Source organism: Lepisma saccharinum, chromosome 16 (genome assembly GCF_977018435.1).
Source record: "Lepisma saccharinum chromosome 16, izLepSacc3.1, whole genome shotgun sequence".
Taxonomy (NCBI): Eukaryota; Metazoa; Arthropoda; class Insecta; order Zygentoma; family Lepismatidae; genus Lepisma; species Lepisma saccharinum.
The window spans coordinates 31,249,854-31,277,659 of NC_139244.1; the positions used below are offsets into that span (position 1 = coordinate 31,249,854).

General features: G+C 38.0%; 1 protein-coding gene across 3 annotated transcripts in view; it reads left to right on the plus strand.

Annotated features, from left to right (window-relative positions):
- The first annotated feature begins 231 nt into the window (after window positions 1-231).
- mRpL37 (mitochondrial ribosomal protein L37) overlaps window positions 232-27,806 on the plus strand; it is a 40,281-nt gene continuing 12,706 nt past the window's right edge. For 2 of the 3 annotated variants that reach the window (XM_083137933.1, XM_083137935.1), the window contains exons 1-4: window positions 232-349; window positions 18,701-18,903; window positions 21,219-21,446; window positions 25,156-25,275. In XM_083137933.1, the coding sequence (XP_082994059.1) occupies window positions 18,725-18,903; window positions 21,219-21,446; window positions 25,156-25,275 (527 nt within the window). In that variant the 5' untranslated portion in view covers window positions 232-349; window positions 18,701-18,724. The remainder of the gene's footprint in view (window positions 350-18,700; window positions 18,904-21,218; window positions 21,447-25,155; window positions 25,276-27,806) is intronic. The other variant, XM_083137934.1, reaches the window with a different exon arrangement.

Sequence of the window (27,806 nt, forward strand, 5' to 3'; positions counted from 1 at the left end):
ATAATGATATCCGTGCTGATCTTTCGTAGATCTGATTTTACAATTAGTCCTATGCTGTAGAGACTTATAAAAATATAAGGTAACTAAAAAATGACCATAGTCATTTGATTTAGGTTTGGCAATAAAAACATATAGGATAAGACAAAACAATACTTATATCTCCAGTATTACATAATCCGTGTATTTACTTTCCAGAATCGTCTGTGGTGGGACAGTTGTTTTCACCCGACAATGCATGTGCTTTGTTGTTGTGTGGTCGGTGTGTTGTTGAAAATGTACAAAATGTGAAATAAATTTTTCATTTAAAAGAAATTATATTGGTAACGCCGGTTGTAATATTGTAAGTTAGGTAAGGAATCTTGTGTGTGTGTTTTTGTAAAAATATCTAATATACTGTTTCCAGTTTATTTCTATTGCAAGAGACACCGAATTCTGGAGAGCATGGAAGGTAAGCCATGGTCCACCACACGCAGATTTCAAAATTGTTCAATTTCTATGTCACTTCGGAGTCATAGTGATTACTTACTGCGTGTTTTCTGGAGAACTGTTTTTCCCTTTCGTACATTCCTGCATTATTCTTTGGGTAAAAGTTCGATATATCGGAGACACATTAAAATCGGATATTTTGCCTTTCCCATGGTTCGTACTTACCTATTGTGTATTGTGGAACATAGTTAAGGTGCCATTATGCTTTTTACACGAAAACAAACACAATTTTTCACATTTACAGTGATTTTTTGGTAATTATACGATATAGCCCGATCACCTCTCACTCGTTTATTTCGTTCATTTTAGCATTGATACTGGCTCGGGTACCCTTTTCTACACCCTCGATTTTTCGCACATTTCAAATATTCTCGTTACGAAAATTAGTTCTTCATAAGAAACGATGTTTCTAAATAGCGCGGAAAGTAATTTTTTTTAGATCTACGTGCTAGGAAACTTACGTTTTTCAATATTTAGATTCCTTATGTAACGTCGAAACGGTTTTGCAGGGATTTGATCATGGCGCATCTTGGATTCATGTCACAGGCGCACGTCTGAACATTTTCTTTTTCTTCTTATCTTTGACTTGTGCAATGGGATAATTTGCAATTTTTTCTTGTTATGAATGACTTGTGCAATGGGATAATTTGCGATTTCAATATATTATTTATGTAATTTCGACGAGACATACGGGACATTGTAATTGACTTACAGGGAACCTAGCCCCACGAACCATTGACGCTAGCCCCACGAACCATTGGCGCTAGGCCCACGAACCATTGGCGCTAGGTCCACGAACCATTGGTGCTAGCCTCACGAACCATTGGCGCTAGCCCCACGAACCATTGACGCTAGCCCCACGAACCATTGGCGCTAGGCCCACGAACCATTGGCGCTAGCCTCACGAACCATTGGCTCTAGCCCCACGAACCATTGGCGTTAGCCCCACGAACCATTGGCGCTAGCCCCACGAACCATTGGCGCTAGCCCCACGAACCATTGGCGCTAGCCCCACGAACCATTGACGCTAGCCCCACGAACCATTGGCGCTAGCCCCACGAACCATTGACGCTAGCCCCACGAACCATTGGCGCGTGGATAGGTTAGTTCAGTTAGGTTGAGATCGATAGTTAAAATTTGGTGTAGTGTTAGTATCACGATCTAGAAATTGGAAATAATTGCGAACCATTTCAAACGACAAAATTTCAACTGTAAACGGCTGTACAGTCGTAAATACTTCTTTCCGCGCTCCAATTTTTTTTTATTCACAAATAGGATCAAATAATGTTCATAATGAAAAAGAAAAAAATTCAAAATTCGAGGGTGTAGAATAGGGTACCCGACCCGTTCGTGGGCCTAGCGCCAATGGTTCGTGGGGCTAGCGTCAATGGTTCGTGGGGCTAGGTTCCCTGTAAGTCAATTACAATGTCCCGTATGTCTCGTCGAAATTACATAAATAATATATTGAAATCGCAAATTATCCCATTGCACAAGTCATTCATAACAAGAAAAAATTGCAAATTATCCCATTGCACAAGTCAAAGATAAGAAGAAAAAGAAAATGTTCAGACGTGCGCCTGTGACATGAATCCAAGATGCGCCATGATCAAATCCCTGCAAAACCGTTTCGACGTTACATAAGGAATCTAAATATTGAAAAACGTAAGTTTCCTAGCACGTAGATCTAAAAAAAATTACTTTCCGCGCTATTTAGAAACATCGTTTCTTATGAAGAACTAATTTTCGTAACGAGAATATTTGAAATGTGCGAAAAATCGAGGGTGTAGAAAAGGGTACCCGAGCCCCACGAACCATTGGCGCTAGGTCCACGAACCATTGGTGCTAGCCTCACGAACCATTGGCGCTAGCCCCACGAACCATTGACGCTAGCCCCACGAACCATTGGCGCTAGGCCCACGAACCATTGGCGCTAGCCTCACGAACCATTGGCGCTAGCCCCACGAACCATTGGCGTTAGCCCCACGAACCATTGGCGCTAGCCCCACGAACCATTGGCGCTAGCCCCACGAACCATTGGCGCTAGCCCCACGAACCATTGGCGCTAGCCCCACGAACCATTGACGCTAGCCCCACGAACCATTGGCGCGTGGATAGGTTAGTTCAGTTAGGTTGAGATCGATAGTTAAAATTTGGTGTAGTGTTAGTATCACGATCTAGAAATTGGAAATAATTGCGAACCATTTCAAACGACAAAATTTCAACTTTAAACGGCTGTACAGTCGTAAATACTTCTTTCCGCGCTCCAATTTTTTTTTATTCACAAATAGGATCAAATAATGTTCATAATGAAAAAGAAAAAAATTCAAAATTCGAGGGTGTAGAATAGGGTACCCGACCCTTGATACTTATCTATTCTGCATTGCGGAAGATTCTTTGAGGTGAAGTTATGCCTTTTTCCATAAAATAGTGTCAACATTTCATATTACGAGTCATTATTTCTCTTCCTTGTTCCGCTTGGGTAACAGACAATATGGTGTGCACTCGTCTTGGATCATCGTGCTTGGGTTTTGTCGTTTTGGAATGGGTATGCAGTGTTCCAACCTTCTTAACCGAAAAATACCTACTTTCGTGTTCATTATGTCATCACAAACCATTGACGGATAGCCCCAAAAAACATTCACGATAGCCCCACAAACCATTGATGGATAGCCCCACGGACCATTTCCGGCAAGGTTAGGTTGGGTAAGCATAGTTAAAGAAAGAAAGAAAAAAATTCTCATAAAAAAAAGGCACGTTTGGAAACACTGGCGAGACCGTGTGACTTTCGACGCTCACGCCATCTGCAGGTACATAATGGAAACAATGGCAAAATGTTGTTGCTTTACAGAAAAGGCAAGTCCCTTACATAAAAAGTGATTATTTCTTTTTCTGCAGCATTTTATGGTGAAGTTTTCAGTTTCCGCAAAAGAAAATACCTTGAAGAACTTCCACAAGGCTAGAGTCTAGTTTACGTCCTTCTTGCCCATTCCTTCTTGCCCGTTTATGTCTTTCTTGCGCACTCCTTCTTGCCCGTTTACAAAACCGTGCTAGCAGACAGCCGGCGCTCCGGCATCTGTAGAGTAAGTAAGTTTTTCTTTTTACACTTTCTGTCACTAACCATTCACGGGAATGAGGTATGCCTACGAGGTTAGGTTAGGCCTGTTAGGTTAGGTTCCATTAGCACTCATTTCATCCCTAAATATGTGCTTCATCATCGAAAAATGTCCTCAGTACGTTCAATCATGCATATCCGGACAAAATCGGTTTTTCTCGATTTTCTCCTCCAGGAAATTTTTCCTCGCCTTGGGATTTACATTGTTGAATTCCTTATAAAATAACCTTTCCAACGATATATGACACGTATTCCTTAGGAAAAGGACATAAACTATACTCTTATCTTCCACAATGGGTCAATCCATATGAAGTCATACAACATGGTTGCTTGACCATTTTTAAAAAAGTTTATTTTTTGTGTGGTGTGCGCCTCATATGTTGACAGTTCAGAACCACTGTTATTTTATTTTACAAGGTAACAAAGAAAATAAAAACATAGGAAGCTTTACTTTTCAGCATGGCCTCGTATATATACTTTATTGTAGATCCATTTCAGGATTGTAATATTGTTGATTGACATTCCAAATTACAATTTGCATAATTTTAACATAAAATGTTAATAAGAAATGAAATTAGGCATGCCATATTTAATGCAAAATATTGAATTTTGCATGAGTTTTGTATCTCTTAAACCAATGAAATCTCAAACTCAAAATTTTTACTGAAGTTACTTATCATGGAGTACTGTATTGTGTACAAATTTCAGATTTTTAAACAACTGCCCACCAGAGATATTTAACCCTGAACTTGGAATTTTTTAACAAAAAGTACATGTTTATGACCCTGTAGAAAAAGAAATATTAAAGTCTCAAGCTTCAAATAATTTTGATGTACTCTATTGCTACACAGGTACTTGCACAAAAAAATTCAACTGCCTTCCCCCCTCCAAAAAAAGTCCGAAAATGTCATTTTGAGAGATTAAAATACACAATTTTGACCTTAAAATTTATTATGAAGGAATAATATTTAGAAAATTACACAGGAATATAATTGTAGCCTATAATGTGCTTAACTTCACAGATTTTGTCTCATTGTCGTAGGACTTACCAAAGCCGAGATAAAAATGTTGCTTACGAATGGAGAAAATGACGCGCGCCATGATAAAAGAATGCCCGCAATCTTCAAATCGGTGATAGTACCAGGTGTATAAGCTTAAATTTGCTGTTTGCTCATAGATGGTGTTAGTGAGCGTATGAAGCTACCATGGGCACGCCATACCTGGTGTTTGTATGAGTTGGACATCTGCCAACACGAATCAGTGCACATCGTCAGCACGTGCAGACAACAACAGACAGTGTTCCTGTGGTAAGCATGTCTAGTTTTGTGCCAGAAAAAGAGCATATGCGGGAAGCTCTGCTTTTCTGCTTCCATTTGAAGAAATCGGCTACCGAATCGCATCGAATGCTTGTGGAGGCCTATGGTGACAGTGCTGTATCGGAAACAACGTGCAGGGATTGGTTTCGTCGGTTCAAAGACGGCAATTTTGACCTGAGCGACAAGAAGCGTGAAAATCGGCCCAGGAAGGTTGAGGACCATCAATTCCAGGCTCTTTTGGACGAGGACGATACTCAAACGCAAAAGATGCTTGCCGAGCAATTGGGTGTTACTCAAGCAGCCATTTCCATGCGTCTACGTGCCATGGGAAAGGTTCAAAAGATCGGAAAATGGGTGCCGCATGAATTGACCGATTGGCAGCTGGAGAGACGCCAAAACACATGTGAAATCTTGCTTGCCAGACAAAAAAGAAAGTCTTTCCTGCATTGGATTGTGACTGGCGATGAAAAGTGGATATATTTCGAGAATCCTAAACGCAAGAAATCGTGGGTTGATCCTGGTCAACCATCAACATCTTCCTCGAGACCAAATCGCTTCGGCCGGAAGACGATGCTGTGTGTTTGGTGGGATCAACAGGGTATCGTCTACTTTGAGCTGTTGAAACCTGGTGAAACTGTCACTACCCACCGCTACCACCAACAACTGATCAAATTGCACCGTGCTCTGTGTGACAAAAGGCCGGATTATCAACAAAGACATGACAAGCTGATTTTCCTCCACGACAACGCCCCATCGCACACGTCAAGACTGGTCCAAAACTACTTGGAGACACGCAACTGGGAGGTGCTACCCCATCCCGCCTATTCACCAGACCTGGCCCCTTCCGACTACCATCTGTTTTCGTCGATGGGCCACGCCCTCGGTGAGCAGCACTTCGATTCGTATGAAGACGTCCGAAAATGGCTTGATGAGTGGTTTGCCTCGAAAGAGAAGGACTTTTTTTGTCGTGGTATCCACAAATTGCCTGAGAGGTGAGCAAAATGTGTAGCTCGCGAGGACAAGTACTTTGAACAAATTTCTTGTTGCTTTCTATGAACAAATCATGTGTTTTTCTGACTACAAAACAGCAGATTTAAGCTTATAAACCTGGTAAAAATTAGTAAATATTAGTGGTTCTGAACTGTCAACATATGAGGCTCACACCACACAAAAAATAAACTTTTTTAAAAATGGTCAAGCAACCATGTTGTATGACTTCATATGGATTGAGCCCAATGCCAATTTCAGTAAGTAGTTTCTCCTGTAAATTTGAAGAAATCCGTTCGGGATATATCACATATTTACAATTTTTTTTTTTATTCCTTTCTTAGCTTCCGCGACACACAATATGGCAGGCACATTTTGACTCACGTTGTGGGAATGCATTGTTTCCAACCTTCTTCACCGAAAAATGCCTACTATGGTGTTCGTCACGTGTGCAAATTGTACATTATGCACGGGTAGCTGACGGATAGCCCTACGAACAGTTATGCACTGTAGCTGATGGATAGCCCCACAAACCATCCACGAATAGCCCCACGAACCATTTGTGATATTAGGTTAGGTTTGGCAAGCATAGTTAAAAATGGGGGGTTGGAAACACTGTCAGGGGATTATGTCATCAAACGTATGCAGCATGCAGTTCACGTAGGCGAAGCAAATTAAAGCAATCGCAATTGTATGTCAGTGAGATATTTCTCTTGGAAAATACATGATTTCCCGGTCAAATGTATTCCACGATGAAAGAAATCTGTAAAACTTTGATAGTGTCCCAACTGATTTCTTCATTTTTACACAAGAAACTACGGTAACACTTTCATATAGGTGTGACTGATTTCTTACTTTTTACAGGAGAAAGTACTTATGCAAATCATTTTCTGTAGCGTTGTGGAAGTTCATGAATATAGTTTTGATCCATTTTAATGCGAATGCATGTTGTTTTCTGCGAAAATCTCTGTTCGACATGCTGTTGCTGCTGCCGCCATTTGCTTTCTGCATGAGAGCACAATGTTCCGTGTGTTAGATGACGTAAACTCCGTAGTCAGTGTTTCAAACCTCGCTGTGTTTTCACTATAACATGACGTGTCGAGTATTTTAATTTTTTTAAAAAATCTTAAATTATGGTTGCCTAACCTAACCTTACAGAAAATGTTTTTTGGGGCTAACGTGAATGGTTTGCGAGGTATTAGCATAATTTCAATTCTGGGCACGAAAGTGGGTATTTTTCGGTGAACAAGGTTGCAACACTGCATAAATTGACAAAACACTCGCACAATGCATGATGATCCAGTACGCTATCGCCATAATGTGTGTTACAGAATATAAATAGACATTATTTTCATTATAAATTCATTATTTAACCTAAAGAAATGTTCCACAATGGAGAATAGTACGTTAGCAATGTTATAAAGTGTGAAATGAATGATTTATAGGTGTCACAACTATACGAAAGTAGTACCGAAACTACTTACCAAAATGAGTTTCTGTAGCATTTAGAAGTTCTTGTTGGTATTTTCTTTCATTGAGAAAAACCGATGTTTTCCGTATATGCTAAATTGGACGGAATGAGTGCTAATGGAACCTAACCTAACAGGCCTAACGTAACCTCGTAGGCATACATCGTCCCCGTGATGGTTCGTGGGACTATCGTGAATTTTTGGGGCTAACGTCAATGGTTTTTGAGGCTAACGTCAATGGTTTAATAATTACTCTTTATGTCAAAACTTGAACTTTTTTCGTGTAAAAAGCAAAATAGCACCTTTAAGAATATTTTGCAATGCAGAATAGGTAAGAACAAATGATGAAATAAACGAGTGAGAGGTGTTGGGACGCTATCAAAGTTTTGCCAAGAAAACACCTTGATGAACGTTGGAAACCTTGTAGAAACTCATTTCTGTAAGTAGTTTCTTCTGTAAAATTGAAGAAATGTGTCTCTGATATACCGAAATTTTACCATTCTTTGTTTGCGAGCAGCCATTTGTCTACTGTCGTCCATAGATACAGACTGTTGCCACCACCATCTACTTATCCATGGGGTGCGAAGGTTAGACGGGTCAGGTGTAGAACTTTTAAGCATTAATAAAATAACCGCTGTGAGTGTTAAAATATTCCTAAATGCATTAAACACCTGCTCCTGCAATAACAAGTAACGGTTCCGAATTTAATGTTTAATGATTTTTAGCAAGGTTTAATAGGCATATTAGGAAGTCCTTTAGAATAATGAAAACGGTCATGGGAGTAAATTCGAAGCTTGGAGAAACTAATTAGCACTGTTTATTATTTACAGGAGGAATTATGATTTGAAATGTAGCTTGCGTGATCAGGTATTCGTGGTTTCCTATCGACTTACTGAAGTTTTGGGTTTGTGCTGGACACCAGATAGTATGTGATTAGATGTTTAAACCATTTATGAACATTATTTTAACACTAAGAGCCCTAATCCTGACCCACCTAATCTAGCAATTAAGTTATTTAGGGATATTCTATTCATGCTAAGAGCCCTAAACCAGAACCTCGTAACCTAACAATCTATGAACTTTCCGCTGGCACCCCATGCATGTGATGTAGATGAAAGCAGCACTCCGTATCCAAGACAACATTAAACAAATGGCTCCTTGCAAAGAAAGAAGGAGCGAATTTACAATACCGGACCCCTCCCCAATTTGTGTAATATTTTGCATACTCACTAATTGAGTTCTCCTAATCACGAATTTGAAGTTAAAATTTGGGGGTCACATGTAGAAATTGCAAAATAAGCGAAATTTAGTGGTCATCGATCGGAATAGAAACCCTGGATTTCTCCACAAAAACAATGGTTATTTCAATATTTTACGTTTTAGAATGAAATTGTAACTATGTTTGCCTAACCTAACCTTACTGTGAATGGTTTATGGGGCTATGCACGAATGGTTTGTGGGGCACCATAAAAAAATGTCAGTTTCGTAGCACTTGAGCGACAAATTTTAACTACACAATCGTGATCAAGTGTCCTAAATTATTGACTATGTGAAATATGAATGAATGCCCTGTATTATTAATATGTACCAAACTAAAAGTTACTAAAAAAAACTTACGAAATAACTTTATTTCCTACCTTCAAAGGAACAAGTGAACGCTACGTTGATCAAACATGGTTTCCATTCTTGTATATGGAGAACGATCGTGGTAATTTAAAAAAGCTTATTTTACAACTTACGCACATAAATTAACAATTTTAACACATCACCCCCCACCATGTTAACTTCAGATACTTCATCGGGACTACTTATTTTGTGAGTATAAGAAGTAGAATAGAAATTACGGATGGGTCCGGTATTGTAAATTCTTACCAGAAAGAATCATATGAGAGAGTATATTGAAGGGAAATATCGTTCTCCAAAAAAACACACACTAAGTAATCACTCAGACTGTGTAGTATGTGTTAACAGATATAAGTTGAAATCGAATAACAAGTTATTTCGGCGTTTCATTAAAAAACGAATCAACTGATGAAGTTTTAACAGTTGGGCTGAAAAGTTCATAGGCTGACTCATAGATGGCGTTACTAGAATTAAATCCATGTGATTTTTACTTAGTACTAACCTTCAAAAGATACGTGTATACATTTCACAGCTGCCGGATAATTAGTTCGTGAGATATAGCATTGTGAGTGAAGCAGCTTTTGTTATTGTGAAAAAATGGAGAAAAAAGAATTTCGTGTGTTAATAAAGCATTGCTTTTTGGCGAAAAAAAATACTGTTGAAGCCAAGGCTTGGCTTGATAAACATTATTCGGACTCTGCACCAGGAAAATCAACCGTTGAGAAGTGGTTTGCTAAATTTAAACGAGGCGAAATGAGCATCGAAGACGATGCACGCAGTGGACGCCCCAAAGAGGCTGTTACCGACGAAAACATCAAAAAAGTCCACAAAATAATTTTAAATGATCGTACAGTGAAGTTGATCGAGATAGCTGAGACTTTAAAAATATCAAAGGAACGTGTTGGACATATTGTGCATGAATATTTGAATATGCGAAAGCTGTGTGCAAAATGGGTGCCGCGCGTGCTCATAATCGATCAAAAGCAACAACGTTTTGATGATTCGGAGCAATGTTTAGCGATATTCAACCGTAATAAACACAAATTTTTCCGTCGATATATTACAATGGATGAAACATGGCTCCATAACTACACTCCAGAGTCCAGTCGACAGTCAGCCGAGTGGACTGCACGTGATGAACCGAATTCAAAGTGTGGAAAGACGCAACAGTCGGCTGGCAAGGTTATGGCATCAGTATTCTGGGATGCGCATGGTATTATATTCATCGATTACCTCAAAAAGGGCCAGACCATCAACAGCGATTATTACATAGCGTTTAAAGGATGAAATCACGAAAAAACGGCCCCATTTGAAGAAGAAAAAAGTGCTGTTTCATCAAGACAATGCACCGTGTCACAAATCAATGAAAACGATGGCAAAATTATATGAATTAGACTACGAATTGCTTCCGCATCCACCATATTCTCCAGATCTGGCCCCCAGTGACTTTTTCCTGTTTGCAGACCTTAAAAGAATGCTCGCTGGAAAGAAATTTAGCACTGATGAAGAGGTAATAGCCGAAACTGAGGCCTATTTTGAGGCTAAAGAGAAATCGTACTATAAAAATGGCATCGAAAAATTATATGATGGCTATAATCGTTGTATCGCCCTCGAAGGCAACTATATTGAATAATGAAATCGAATTTTGTCAAAAAAATATTTTTTACTATGTTAGCCTACGAACTTTTCAGCCCAACTGTTATAGTGCCTAAAATATCCTATTTTGCTTGTTAGAACCTATTTTAGGTTTATGTGCCTAAATCAAACTATTTATGAAGAAAACAACTATTTTTTGCTCTGATTAGCATTTCAAAACTATGTTTATGATGACCCTTAATTTTAACTATGCTTGCCTAACCTAACCTAACCTTACCGTGAATGGTTCATGGGGCAAACATGTTTTCCACCTTTACGCAAGATGCCATTTTCTCACATGCAAATCAACGCTCTCACTTATTGCACAACACTTGAGCAACATTGCTAGCAAGACCATTGTGCGGAAAGGAAGAAGTCTTCATATCGTTTCCATGTTAGTGTGTGGAGAATCATAGCGGTAAATGACAAGGTTATTTTGCTATTTCTAGACGTGACCGCCAATTTTTAACTGCAGATTCGTGATTACAAGGCCAAAATTAGTGAGTATGCCGAATTTGAAAGTAATTGGAGATACTTCCGGTATTGTAAATTCATACCAAGTAATGTTTTAGCATTCAAATTTACACCACTGAGTATGATTTTGTTGAAACATCATTTTCAGCATGTAAGATGATTCTCACAGATAAGAGATGGAGTTTGACTGTGGATAACATGAAAGATATTGCTATGTATTCAGGGTGGGCACTTAAGGACCATGATAAAATTCAAGAAAATTCCCAGTTTTCAATACGAACTTTCCAAAAATTGAAGGGTATAAGCAGATGTTTTCTCTATTTCAACCTTACGTATTACCCTCCTCACCAACCACACATATACACATGCAAATATATTAAAAACGTATAAGGGTCCAAGTGATTCTAATGTATACAAAAATTCTAAGTAAATTCAATTAAACAGTGTATGTATTTAAAATATTTAATATAAGGTGCTAAGTTTACATCTGCCATTTCACACACTCGGAATTGAAATACATCTACAAACACAATCACAAATATTAGGGGTTTTCGAAAAATCTTCAATTTTTTTTCAATTGTACAAGAATTTTAAACTCAAATTTACGAAATCAACTTCAAGATATCTTATCTTGCAATAAACTTCTGTCTTTCAGATAGATTCTTCTGCAAAGGGCACTAACAAAGTAAAGAGATTGAGAGAATGTCTTATTTGCACGTAAATTTCATTCTTTTTCTTTCTGGATAAAAATAAAATCTAAACTGAAAAACTTGCCTCAGGGCATTAATAAATTTGTGTTAATTCAGTGGGATTTGGATTAATAAATGTTGCAATTTTTCACATCTACGGAGAAACAATCATGCAGAATTTTACGCGTGATTCCCGGAGCCAATAAATAATTCATGCATAATTTCTGGAATTTAAGGAATTCCCAGTGACTCGCCACTCTCATATTGTGCAGCAAATTATACATATGTAATTAATTCTTCATTTCATCAAGTATCTTTTGCTAACAGCACAATACAATAATTTGTTGATAATTTTGAATATGATGTATACAAGTGAAAATTTGGTTAGAAAATTAATATTTGGTTGATATGTGTAACTATCAAAATTTGTTATGAATCTTTTGAAATTTTGATATAACTATTTTATGTAATCAGTATTTTTCAGGAATTTGAACCATTTTAATTTTTTTGGAACTTACTTCGAACCTAATTAAATTTTTTTAGGGCCTATTTTAGAATTTTTAGAACCTACGTATTTTAGAATTTTTAGAGCCTATTTTAGGAACCTAAAAGCACACTTTTAAGGATCTTAAAAATCCGAGGTCTACTTTTAACTGTGCTACTTAGTTTCTTCAAGCTTTGAAATTACTCCCACAATAATTTCCAGTATTCTAAAGCACTTCGTAAGGGTCTATAAAACTTGTGGAAAATTATTAAACAACATGGAACCATTGCATTTCATGCTTTAAGTAGTGTTTCTACTTTGTAAAATCATGTATGTAGGATGGATATTCATTAATTCCAACATATGAGTATGCTCCAATACTCACCAAGAAAACTAAATGCCACAGAAACAAAACATATGTTTATTTTTCAACATAGTCCCCTGCCCTTTCAGTGCACTTTTTTTTCCATCGTCGCTCCAAAGCTTCTGTGCCCTGTTGAAAGAAGTTTTCCACCTGCTTATGAAACCATGCATCGACAGCATCCATGATAGCATTGTCATCTGGAGAAATTTGTCCATGGATATGCTGCTTCAATTTTGGAAACAGTGGAATTTGCTTTTAGCAAGGTCAGGTGAGTAAAGGGAGTGAGCCACCAATTTGAATTCAGCAGCTTGAGCCAGCCTGTGAATGGGATCGTTGTCCTGATGAAGCAACACCCCACGGGTCAACATTCCTCTCCTAATGTTCTCGATTGCTGCTTGCAATTTGACACGTCAGCAAGTATGGCCCGTAATGGTGACAACTACAGGTAATGGACAAAATAATATGAACACCAATGCAATTGCAGAAAACTTGTATTAGTATCGGTTTGGGCCCCCCCCCCCCTTGCCTGAATGACAGCTTGTATCCTACGTGGGATAGACAAATAAAGGTCCTGTACAGTGTGAACTGGAATACGTAGCCACTCCTCGCACAAAACAGTCTCAAGTTCCGAAAGTGTCATTGGAGGTGGAAACCGATTACGCACTTTGGCCTCCAAAATACCCCACAAAGGCTCAATGATGTTAAGATCGGGGGACTGTGGACACCAGATGAGATGTTCTACCTCAGGGGTTTCCAACTGGCGGCCCGCGGGCCGCATGCGGCCCGCGGTGCCCTTTTTTGCGGCCCGCGAAGTCAGTTTGCAAAATACATTAATTTTATGTATTTTTATTAAAATACGTTGTATTTTTACTGAAGGAACGGAAGCTCTGTGAAGAAAGACAATATCACAGATAGAATTTATTTTGCAGTCAATAATGATCATCAGAAGAATCTAAAGTGACGTAACTTTCTCTTCACATCATGCAGTTCACCCCTTCGCTATGCGGAATGAACTCGTCCGCTTCCGCGAAGGCTTCACTCTGTGTGTTTAGAAACAAACTGTAGAGCGGCGCTAAAGAGATCTGTTTTACTACGCACGAAGTACGAAGTGAGTTCGAGTGTTCCAATTCGGATTGTACTGTAACTAATTGTTAAAGTTTGTGCAAATATCGAAATGAGCAATATCTCCAAAAAACGTAAGATTGAAAATGAAAATAGAACCTACCAAGAACGTTGGGAAAAGGACTACCTCGTTACGAACAACAATGGAAAGCTGCAGTGTTTGGTGTGTTTGCAAATTATATCAGTGCTCAAGGAATATAACGTGAAGAGACATTATACAACTAAGCATGAAGAAAGATACGGAAAATATGAAGAAGAGTCTAGGGATTTGTTAATTGTGGACCTGAAGAAGAAAGTCAAACAGCAGACAGGTAGGCTATGTTTAGCAGTTTTACAAAGGGGCAGACGTCAGCTCTGCATGCTTCTTATGCAGTTTCACTTGAACTTGCTAAGGCAAAGAAACCTTTTTCTGATGGAAACATAGTGAAAAGGTGCGCAATTGAAATGGCAAAGGCTTTCGGGGACTCTAGCGTTGCTAGCAAATTTGAATCAGTTTCACTTTCTAACCAGACTGTACAAAGACGGGTTATGGATATGGGAGAACAAGTAACAGAAAAAATGTATAACATGGTTAAAAGTAGTTCCTATTTTTCGTTGTGTCTGGATGAAAGTACAGATCAGACAGATGTGAGTCAGCTCTTGATATTTGTACGTATAACGCAAGACGATTTTTCAACAAACGAAGAATTATTTGACCTCTGCTCTCTTCACGGAACCACTAAAGGGAAGGACATATATGATGCGGTAAAAATGTCGGTAGATAAGATCGGAGGTTTTGATAAGTGTTCATGCATTGTAACAGATGGAGCAAAATCGATGACAGGAGATAAATCTGGATTTGTAGGAATGCTTAAGGAAAGTGGAGTAAATTGTCCAGCGTTTCATTGCATCCTTCACCAAATGGCTCTGTGTGGGAAATCAGTGAAACTAAATGAAGTATTTAAAACAGTTATACAAATAATAAACAAGATTCGAGGGGGGAACAGAGCCCTTCTACATAGAAAGTTACGAGAGTTTTTGGAGGATAAGGAGGCAGAATATGACGACTTACTTCTTTTTAACCATGTGAGGTGGTTGAGTGCAGGAAAGTGCCTTCAGAGATTTGTTGCAATAAGAAATGAAATCCTTGCGTTCCTTGAACAGTTTGCCTCATCGGACGCAAGACAACTGGAACAGTTTCAGAGTATGGACTTCCTTAAACAACTGGCGTTTCTAACAGATATCACAGGCCATCTGAACGAACTGAACTTGAAACTGCAGGGAAGAAACCAGCTGGTGTCAGATTTAATGGGAAACATAAATGGGTTTCGTAATAAACTGAAGATTTTCAACGTTACTTTGGAGAGGAATAACCTGGTCCATTTTCCAAGCTGTCGGCGGCTAGCAGAAGATGAAGAAACACTGGACTTTTCTGAATTCAGTGCAAATATTAAAGAAATAATGGATGAGTTTGACACCAGATTTAAAGATTTTGAAGAACTTAAAAGCAGCATCCAGCTATTTAGCAATCCTCTTGGCGTTAACATCGAAGAACAAGAAGCTTCTCTCCAACTTGAATTGTGTGATTTGCAAGGCGATGTGTTCTCTCTCCAACTTGAATTGTGTGATTTGCAAGGCGATGTGTTCCTTCAAACTAGGCAAGAAAAGGGGCCAGAGTTTTTCAAATACCTTTCAAAGGAACGCTTTCCAAACCTTCGTAGTTTTGGGCAAAGAATGACATCGATGTTTGGCAGCACTTACACGTGTGAAAGTGTTTTTTCTTCAATGAAGTTCATCAAGAACCGCTACAGAAGCCGACTGGCAGATTCTTCACTGCTTCACCTTCTGAGACTTTCAAATACAGAAATTGAAGTGGACATTCCAACTTTAATAAAAGAAGCAGATCGGCCTCAATTCTCACATTGAACACTTACTATGAAGGACTCTTATTTGTAAGGTGTGTTTTTCATTTCTTTCAATTCATCCATAGGTATCGGGCTTTTGTGAAATAAATTGTAATTATACCATTTTGATTTTGTGATTCCATTGTTTTTATTGCCTCATTTTAGAAATTTAGGTCATTCGAAAGTACTACATTTTCAGTTCAGTACTTACAATTTTTGTAATTTTTAACCCCCCCCCCCAAAAAAAAAAATGCGGCCCGCCAATCAACTGCTGGATATAATTTTGGCCCTCGGACCTTTTGAAGTTGGAAACCACTGTTCTACCTCATCACTGTGCTCATCAAACCATGCATCAACGCACCTAGCAGTGTGAATAGGGGCATGCATCGGGAAACAAAGTCTGAACCATGGGATGGAGGTGGTCACCCAGGATGGTGTAGTACTTCTCTGCGTTGATTCTCCCACGCAGGACGAAAAGTGGGCCAACACCATTCCAAGATATAGCCCCCCAAACCATCACAGACCCCCCCCCACCATGTTTCACGGTAGGCACTAAGCAGTCAATATCAAATGCTTCAGTAGGAGTTCTCCACACATAAACACGTCCTGTGGTCTGAAATAATGTGAAAGATGATTCGTCTGACCATTTCACATATTTGCTCTTGGCACCACCTTCTTCGTGTCACTGCATTACGTGGAGTCACCAAAGGTTTGGGGATGGCAACTCTGCCATGAATGTTCACAGAATGCAGCTCCCTTTGAATGGTTTTCGTTGATACAGGGTCCTGGAGGTGATTGTTCATCTCTGCGGTTATCTGGGACAGTGTTGTCTTGTGCTTTCAAGTCACTATTCGCTTCAACACACGTCGATCCCTGTTGGATAACTTTGTTTTTCGCCTACTATTCTCCTTTCCAGACGTTGTCTTTCCATGTTGTCTGTAGGCTGTCAGAACAGTTGACACTGTGCTCCGTGCTACACCAACAAGTGTAGCTGTTTTTGTCACAGATGCTCCAGCCAGGCGGGCTCCTATGATCATGCCTCTTTTGAAGTCTGAAAGGTCGGACATACCTGCATTTGACGGATAGCTGACTGCTCGCATGCAGCTCTCACACCAGCTTCTGATAGACTCATATATTTGCTTTCATCGCCACTAGATGGTTGAAATCTCTGCTGAGTGTTGTTCCTTTTCCACGACGGCGTATATAGGCCTTTGCAAACCAAGGTGTTCATATTATTTTGTCCATTACCTGTACATGTTCGACATAATCTAACAGCAGTATACCCTAGCATACCAGAATACCTTTGCCATAAGCTTTTTGGATGATGGATGAACATGAAATTTCTTGGCGGTTTGGCAAGAGGTGTGCTTCCACTGCATCGAGCTTTCTTTGCATTCTGGATCGAAGTGGTGGACTCTTGTTTCGTCCACCATCACATATCTGGATAAAAAGTCCCATGGATCCATGCTATACGTGTCGAAAGATTTCCTTGATGTCACTCTGCTCCACTTCTGATCATGGATCAGGTTTCGAGAGACCTTTCTTACTGACACTTTTGTCATACCTGTTCATAACCCTGCTCACTTTGCTAAACACCTAACGGTAACTCATCTCTCTGCCATCACCATGTCATGAATCTTGTGGTCACTGTCACAGGTGGGTCACCTGCATGAGCATCTTTGCATGATTCTCTGCCTGGTATCATCTAGCAATGGTAGGATATGGTGTAGCAGATTGTTGTAAAGTTTCTACCAAGTCACTATGAATTTCTTTAAGTTTTTCATTTTCAAGTACTTGATGACAGCACGAATTTTGCAGTGTTTCCATTTTCACCACCTTCCTACAGATGCTGTGTTTCACAACCTTTCAAAGCCAACATACATGTTAGAACGTAAAGCATTTTTGCACACAATCATTATAAGGAATGTTAAACTTATGCTGCTATGTGGGCAGGAAGGGAGTCAATATTACTGAATGCTCCTGGTAAAACATGCTTCTGATGGTGTGTAATGTTCTGCTAGTTTTACATAAGCATGACAAATGTATTTAGAGTACTTAAAATTGTCATGGAACAGGGTGGCTACTCATCTGGAATTCCTTGTATTCCAGGAATTATGCATGACTCTGTGGACGTTGAAAATTGCAACTTTTATTAATTCAAATCCCATTGAATTTATACATATCTATAATTTTCCCGAGGCAAGTTTTTCACAGTTTAGCTTTTATTTTTATCGAGGAAGGAAAATAATGCTGTCTGGAAGGTAATACAAAACTCTCTCAATCTGTTAACATTGTTAGTGTCCTTTGTAGAACATTTTTTTCTGACAGACAGAAGATTATTGCAAGATAAGATATCTTGAAGTTTATTAGGTAAATTTGAATTTGATATTCTTGTACAAGTAGCAATTTTTCGTATAATATCACTTCTCATAACATTTGTGACTTGTGTTTGCAGATGTATTTCAAGTCTGAGTATGTGAAATTACAACTGTTAACTCTATTTTAAATATATATATATATATATATATATATATATATATATATATATATATATATATATATATATATATATATATATATATAATGGATAAAAGCAAGGAGGGCCAAAAGGGCTAAGTAAAAATCAAATAAGGTAAAAGGAAACACTCACCGGACAGTAGGAAAATTTTGAATTTTCCTACTGTCCGGTGAGTGTTTCCTTTTACCTTATTTGATTTTTATATATACTGTTTAATTGAATTCAATTAGAATTTTTGCATATGTTTGAATCACAGACCCTTTATATGATAATATATTTGTGTGTATGTGTGTGGGTGGTGAGAGGCGATAATACGTAAGGTTGAAATAGAGAAAACATCTGCTTGAATTTTTGGAAAGTTTGAAAACCAGGAATTATACTTGAATTTTCTAAATACATTTAAAGTTCAAAGAAACCAATACATTGGTTTTAAGGAGAGAGGAGTAATGTCACGAAGTAGAATTAATTCAAAGAACTGTGTTTTCCATTTCCATTATTATTATTATTTCTTAAAGTAAATTGTTTTCTGTTTTTTTAGGTGTAATATTTAACTTACAACAAAATGAGAGTAACCCATGTTCTCTTCAGACAACACATTGGCCGAATGTTTAAGAAACACTGGAAAACTCAAGGTCATAGATTTCCAATTGATTCAGGATCTGAAGCTAAACTTAATGAAATAGGAATTCCTGTGTACAAACCTGAGGAAATTTTACAGGAGCAGAAGCCAGTTTTAGAGCGGTAAGTTATTGACATTATTTATGTGGTGAGTTGTTAAGAAATTGGAAAATCATTTTGCAACTCTACAGAATAGGGCACTAGTCTTTACCGATATTTGCTCCAATCCCTAATTAACATGGCAGTTTATTGCATCTCTGAAAATAGACATTGCTGTTTCCAAATGCCTTCATCCTTGCTATATTCCAAGGTTTAGTAAGACAGGTGCTCAGCTGTAGTCCCATCTTCCAGTCTAGATGCCTTCATAACCATTTGGTTGAAAATTCTGGTTACAAACCAAAGAAATTTGCAGCTTTCAATAATTTCTGTGAATTATTCCCATTGAAAATGATTGAAGGAAATCATGTTTGGAAGAGTAGCAGAATCATTAATATCATAGTTTCCACATATGGTTGACTATGTTGTTTTTTTTTAAAAAAAGAAGTAATTTTTAAAGAGATTAGCAAAACATGTCAGTAATGAGCACACTTGGCAAGTGAGTTAGTAAAACTTTTCCCATATCATGCTACAAAATTAAAACATTTACTATATTGCTTTCTCACTACAACAATGAAACTAATATTTAACCACTTGCACAATTCACTTTGTATTTTTTAAAAATATTATGGTGTTACAAATACAAGAAGACCAGTGCACATCTTATAAAATAAATCTGTCTATAGTCTATGGAATAAGTGCAAAATATTTCACTTCTGGCTACTAGGACTAATTTTACATCCAGTTTATTTATGACGTAAGATTTAAAAATTGATCAGGATGCTCTTGCAGACCCCCAGTTTGCCTCTGGTGCTGTCATCAAAATGGTTGTCGTGAAATGGTAGGTTGATTCCTCCATCTTTTGGTAACTCTGGAATGATTGATTGGATTTTAATTTTCTAAATGCCATTGTAAAAGTTAATAAAATTATGTTTCAGAAAGGTTTCGTTATGTGCACAAAAACCTGAAAAGGCAAGGGGGTTATTTGTAAACCTATTTTGAACAATTTACCCTACAGTACAGTGGAATTAAGATTTCAGATAAGTGGGACTGATTTGCTTTTATTTAGAGAAGTCTCTTGTTCACCTGCAAGAAATTCCCCCAAAATGTAGTTGCTTGTTTGCTGCTATTTTGAAGAAAGAAATTATCCATACTGGATTTGTGCCCTTGTTCATTTGACCAAGGAGGATACAGTTTCTTTTCAGTATTGTCCCGCGTTCGTATCCCGGTCGGGCTTGGTTGTTTGTGAATGTCCATTCATCAATTTCATCATTTCATCACTCATCCCCATCTTCGCAAATTAGCCAAGAGGCACAAAACGCGAAGTAAAATAAACTAAATCAAATCAAAAATCAAATCTTTTCAGTATTAAAGCTCATGCTGCGTAATTGGTAGTATGTTGATATTGGATGACAATAGCATATTGATTTAGTGGTATAATTGCTGATACTTTTAGACATCCAATACAGGGTGTACACAAAGTATCTAGACACATTTCAATTATTAAAAAATCAGAATCTGATGAAGATACAAATAAACTGGTGGCAATAAACAGATAATCTCAAAAAGTGTTGTGCCCTGTATCAGTACGCTTCTATATGTGCTCTTTTTGTTGCACTTTTGCCTAAAAACAATGTCTGCCACATATTCCTGGAGAAAAAGAATCCAATGGGGTTTTGTCGGGTCACCTTTGGTTCCAAGGGATCGGACCACCAAGTGAAACCCATCTTCCCGGAAAGCATTCATCCAAAACACGACGATGATGACGAACCTTACAAAAATGATGAAAATTAAGCCAGAATAAACAACGCGATATCTACAGTGGATGTCGACATGCTGACCTGAACGTGAGAAGAAATTGATTTTAGTCTTAACATTCTCCATGCAACAAAAGGAGCACATATAGATGTGTACTGCTACAGGACATAAAACTTTGAGTTTATCTATCTATTGTTGCCACCAGTAAATTTGTTGTGTACACCCTATATTTCTATAAAAATGGCAAAATTGACATTTTTTTTAAAATTAATTTTATTAATATGGAGGCATAATTCACACACACACACCCCTTATTTTTTTTTTGTAAAATAAATTCTTAATGAATGTGCAGTTTCTTTTTGTACAACAGAAAATTGCTGTCTTATTTTGAAGGAGGCAAATAAATTATTCGGTGTCTTCAGGAGTTGTTTACTGTTTAATATTATATCAGTACACTATTGGTTATGCTCTTGTACGCATTGTGAATGTTATTTTGAAAATAAATATCTCTATTTGTAAATGTACATTTTTTTAGTGTTAATTTCATGAGATGAGAATAACTTAAAGCCTTTTATTCATTGCAGGGTTGAGATCTTAGGGTATTTACCAAAGGTGCAGCCAAGAGACGAAACTCATCCTTTGTGGCATGATGAACCTTGCTACATGTATACCCACAATAGTGCCTTGCTGGAAGGTATTGACCAAGCTAAAGGCCTGACAAAGACAGTTGAACTTCGCCCAGGTTTACCTCCAGAAATAGAATCCTTAATAGATGCAGAAAGGTTACCAGACCAAGACAAGCTGGTACAAAGGTCAGTACATCTTAGCTTGAAATGCAACTTACTACATGTTTTATAAGTTAATTGTTTGTTTTGAAAAGTGAAATGATTATAATAGGGGTTACCAGATTATTACAACCAAATAGAGGTATACTCTGTTCCAGTGGCATAGCACCTTTCTCTGCCCCCCCAACCCCTCCTGCAAGTAAAATATTGGGCTCCCCTTTAGTGGCAAAAAAATTATGATGCGGGAGTGGGACGGACGTACATTTGTTAGCTAGTCCCCCTTACCCCCCAAGTTGTACAAGAAATTAAGTTTTGCCCCAAATACTCTTTTTTGTTATCGTCTTATATATCAGTGTATTATATATCAGTGTATTACCTCCTTGAAACTAAATCAGGATGGTCTGAATCTCTGATAAATAACTGGAAGAAGAATCTGGAAATCTTTTCTCATATTTAAACGCAGCGGCACTGCCAGGAATCTTTTTTGGAGGAGGGGAAAGTTACACAGTGCCAAATATTTTCTTCGCAAGTATGTATGCTTGAAACATTTTTTAATGAGGTTACATATAATACACAGATATTTAAAAAAGTACTGTTTTGGGGCGAATTGTTAAGGGATAGTAAGCACTCATTTCATGGACTTTGAGGTGGTAGCACCTTCAGCCCCTAAGCCATCCCTGGCTGCGCCAGGCCAAGATTCAACGGAAGAGTCGCTCACATTAACCTTCTAATACTAATAGTGACTACTCAAGCAAACTTATCACTGCAGTTATGGGGGTTGAACTGGACCTCTCGATTTCTGGTGGTAACCTAACATTACACAAAGTCAATTGCTATCTGGTACGAAAAAATGGTCGCGGTCTTCGGTCTTGGGAGATAAAACTGTGATCAGATTCTCTTCACTGGAAATTTTCCGCTTGGAAGGACCGAACGACTCCCCTCCACCAACAAAGATTGGATCTTAATATCATTATTCATAATTTTAACGCTGCCACTTCTTTTCGATAGACCATTGATCATATATTTCTTAAAGACTTTTTAATGAAACCATAACCATTTTATTAATAGATCATCAGTGCTCGAATTTGCATAAACATCCTCCTCCACATACTGCATTGTCTTCAAGTTGATCCATGCAAGGATCCTTCCTTCTATCCCCAAACTGAACAAGGAAATTCGCAGACAGAAATTTTCACATCGAACACTGCAGATCACAAAATCGTAACACATTGGCAATAAAAAAAAATGGTTCGACAGAAATGTCCACATAATTTCAATATGTCAGAAAAATGAACTTCACAAAATTACACACAAAATAATGGACACATTTAACTAATACGCTGTATACCCTGCGAGGCAGAGGATGGGATAATGGTCCTCAGGTCAGGGCAAGGTGGTAATTGCCCTGGGCCCCACCTCCTACTGGGTTTTTGGGCCCGTTTGAAGTAAGTAAAACGTAACAAGTGTAGACAATGTGGGAAATTCATTTCAACTTGAATTTCAATATGAAAAGGCTTGGGGCCCCCTTGAAAATATTTAATGTGAAGTTAAATTTTAAATATCACGTGTAACATTAATGTTAGCAGTAAAAGGTCATGAATTACCAAGTTTGATGTTTATTGTGTATAAATAAGGAATCGACTGGTTGAGCAACTGCATCTTGCTACAGGATTCATAATCGTTGACAATTGACACACTACACTACGTTTACGACAAACTGTGCAGCTATAACGGTATGAGATGAGGGATATTTTCCTATCGATTGCTATCTGCGGAGCAGGTAAGTTAATTCTGCATTTTGAAGGGGATCCATATGACAAGTTACTTGGGCTCTAAATACAAGGCTAAAAGGAAAAAATTCCTACCAATTCTTGTTCTGTAAAATGCATTCTCCTATTTATTAATCCTAGCAAGAAAGAAAAGAAAGTATGCGTATATTTTGGATAGATATGAAATGTTAATTTATTTATATAAAAAAGGCACCAACCATACCTTTCCTGGCAAAAACACAAAATACACACATCAATTCAGAGCTGATGTACTAAGGTTTTGTCTCACAAGCATGTGAAGAAAATGGTTCAAATTTGTCATACTAAGCTTAGTGCATTGATTTCTTAACACACGTGAAAACTGTGAAAATAATCTCAGTTAGCATTTGATACAGGGATCAAACTGCTCTCAAAGCACTATTAACAAACATACTCAAGTCACTCTCTACAGTTTCCAATGCGTTATGCACAATCACATTTGAATGACTCAGTGAATTACATTCTTCAACATCTATGCCTGATTTACATGATTATCTGTACAAGTGTGCATGATAATTGAATCAATCTGTAGCAAATGTACTCTATGATGTGCAATTAACATACTAACACCAACTTATATGGACCGTGGGACTCCAGCCCACCAAATAATTTGTCTATTATTATATGTGTTATTGTGATTCGTGGTGGAGGTTTACTGAAATCAATAAATAACAGATTTTTTGAAAGAAATAAGTGGATTCATTTTTGATGTGCAATAATATCATGACTAATTTATTAGACTTTTTTTGTGAACTTATAACTCCAATATTAGAGCCCACCCAATGTTTTTAAAAGTTGGTGCACCTTGTCATCAACATAATGTATTAAGTTCAAGTTCAGACCGATAGTCACAATGAGTGTCAGCCGTGAACTGTGCTTCCAACTTTTAACCTCTCTAAATGGAACAGTATAATTTTTCCTTCCTTCCTCTCCAAGGGCCAAGGCTGACTCAAGAATTTGTGTCATGCATTTTAGGTATTTTAATTTTTCTCAAAAATGATAAATCATATGTGAAGTTAATTAGATACAAATTGCCAGAGTTGATATTAATTAATTATATTATTAATATCATATATTAATCATATATGAATAGGGAACAGATGTATATGTACTAAAATGTGTTAGATATGTAAATTTATAACACGGAACCCTGATTTTTCGTTCCTTGATTTTACATTTTCCCTCATTTTAAGTTTTTTCCAGCTTGGTCCCCTGAAAATTAAGGTTCCACTCTATTTTGTTATTTCAATCAAAATATGAAATTAAGTATTTCCCCATTCACTCTATCTTATCAACATGGCTTGGATTTGAGAATTTGGTTTTAGTTATTGATTTTCACGTTTTCTATTAACTGATTGGCATGGGAGATAAAAGTGGTTGGAAGTAGAAAACAAAATGATTCCACACATCATTAAGGGTGATGGAGCTTGCTTGTTCTGACTCATCTCTTGCTTCGTCTATGGAACAGACAAAAATGCCTCAATAGGTCTGAAATGTGGCAGTGCAGCATGTCTATGACAACTGGAATGAGGAATATCAGTTGATATTCCGTGACAGCCGAACCGATAAGCACGAGGATGCCATATTTTACTTTAGTTCCAGAGTTGGAACAATAACTAAAACCAACATATCAGTACAGTGGTCTGTGCTAATTGTCAGCAGCTGGGAAATCTTTAACTTTGTTTCCAAAGTCTTCTGTAATGGTTGACTGACACTGAAGGTTATCCTTTGAGAGGACTACAAGCTACAACAATATTATTCATGATGAACAAACATAAATATAAGTAATCACAAAAATGAATACTACATGAGCGGGTCTTGGGTGATTACATAAAATAATGTTATTTATAGCACATTGTATTTGGGTGTATTTGAAATTATGTTCTTAATTTAACTGCAAATTTACAATTTTTGTTCTCCAATTTTAGGTGTGTCATGATGTCGCATATTTTCGATCCTGTCCAGTTGAAGTTACCAAACGTAATAAATCCAGATAGACCGGCATATAACTATCCAAGAACATATGGACTTCCAGATTATCGGGTGAAGTATGTATTGTTTATATGTTTATCCTTTTAATAGGAATGTGTGAGGGTATATCAAAAAGTAATTGAGTAATTATTTTACAACCAAATGAAAATGTATTCACAAAAACTGAAATATACATTTGGAAGTACATGTATTTCGCTACCTTTTCATGAGATGGCAGGTGCGTGCACCTCGCGCACGCTGAGAGGCAGTTGTTTCAAAATGACAGCTACTTTTGAGTCATTTGATACATTTGAGCTGTGGAGTGTGATTCAGAAATCTATCGTGAGTTGTGTGCAGTGTATGGTGACACGTGCATGACATTCAGAAATGTCTGTAACTGGTGTGCAAAGTTCAACGCAGGGCATGTAAATATCTTCGATAAACTCCGTTCTGTACGGCCTTGCACATCCTACACACAGAACAATGTTGACGCTGTGGAGGCATTGCTTCAGGAGGACAGGTGGTCAACAATCCAAACAACAGCGGATGCAGTGGGTATTTCATATGGCACTGCATACTCCATCATCCATGAAGAATTTGGATATCGCAAAGTGTCAGCAAGATGGATGCCCAGACAGCTCACACCACAGCATATGGAGGACCATATGGGATACAGTCTTGAGCATTTGCTCTGGTACCATAGGGCTGGAAACGCGTTCCTCGACTGCATTGTTGTTACCGTGAGTTTTTCATTACACCCCTGAACGAAAGCGACAGAGTATGGTATGGAAACGCACAAACTTGTCCCCACCCAAAAAATTCAGGACAACCCCGTCTGCAGGAAAGGTTTTGCTTACCATTTTCTGGGACAGCCAGGGTGTCATTCTTGCTGATTTTGGGGTAAAAGGAGCAATTGTAAATGCTGCTGCATATTGTGCCACACTGGATCGTCTACGAGCTACGCTGCGCTGTAAACGTCCAACAAAATCTCTAGAGGAGGTCATCATTCTCCATGACAATGCTCGTCCCCATGTGGCTGCAACAGTGATGCAAAAAGTCAATTCCTGGCATTTTGGAAATTCTCAAGCATCCAGCATACAGCCCAGACCTGGCCCCATAAGACTTTCACCTGTTCGGCCCACTGAAGGAACACCTTGCTGGCAAAAACCAGCTGTGACACGAAAGTTGTGACAGCCGTGTGTCCTTGGTTACACGTCCAGGCAAACGATTTCTACTGCATGGGGATCGAAAAATTGGTGTCATGGTGGGACAAATGTATAAAAATGAATGGATGTTATGTGGAAAAGTAGAGTAATGTTCAACCTTCAAAATGTATATTTCAGTTTTGTGAATACATTTTCGTTTGGCTGTAAGAAATTTACCCAATTACTTTTTGATATCCTCTCGTATATCTTGATACATTTTCAGTGATATCTTAACAATGCATAATCATCAAACTGGGAATTTATATCAGGGTGCAGAATCCCAGTGGAGGAGGGTGCAAGTGGGGTTCTCCCACCAATTGATCTTGTCCTAAAAATTCCGGGTACTAAAATTTCCAGGGGTAGAATGTTATAACAAAGATAAGCAGTTAGTTTTGATATCAAACTTACATTTCTAATGGTAATGCCCTACACCCACGTACACCAAACAAATGATGATATCAATCTGGGTGTGTGGTTTTGCATGTTGCATACTTTCCTCTCACCCACGTCACTCATTGTTTTAGTGCTCATAAATTCATGGAATGCAAGAAGGTAATATATAACACATACCATGTGCCAATAATTATGTACAGAGCAGATACTTGGACAATGACAGACAGAGACAAAAGAAAGATGCAGACAGTGGAGATAACATTTTTAAGGAGTATATTGGGGAAGATTAGAAGGGATAGAATAAGGAATGAGGAGATCCGACAGTGGGGCTGGTGATGCTCCATTACAGAATAGATCAGGCACAGATGGGATGGTTCGGACACATGAAGATGAAGGATGCAGAAAGACTACCCGTAAGAGCTTGCAATGCACAGCTAGTGGGAATAAGGCCAAGGGGGAAACCAAGATGTCTGTGGAAAGAGCAGATAGTGGAGAGTGTTAGAAGAAGAGGACAAGATTGGAAAACAGTGGAAAGAGAGGAGTGGTGGAAGAGCAGGAGAAAATGGAGAGGCTTGACTTCTATGCCAACCCAGCCAGAGGCAGGAAACTGCGAAGGATGATGAAGAACTTCATGGGACCAATGTGCTAGACTATAATCATGGAATAGATTTAAAAATTACATCAAATTGGACTGATAAGTAAACATGTCCTATTAAGAGACCATTATAGATACACACCAACAGCATTATAATACATAATCATACTGATGCTGATAATCTTACGAATTCCCACCGATACTGATGCCTGAAAATTGTAACAATTAGAAGTTGTTCAAAATGTGTGTTAATAATTGTGTATGTATTCCACTCCAGTTATATGCAGCAATTTCCAAGACTTTTTCTTCAAAATATTCAAGAATTACATCAAAATATTAGATACGTATTATGTAATCAGAAACTCCACTTTTTCACATGAAAATGGTGCAAATATAAATAAATAAACTTTGAATT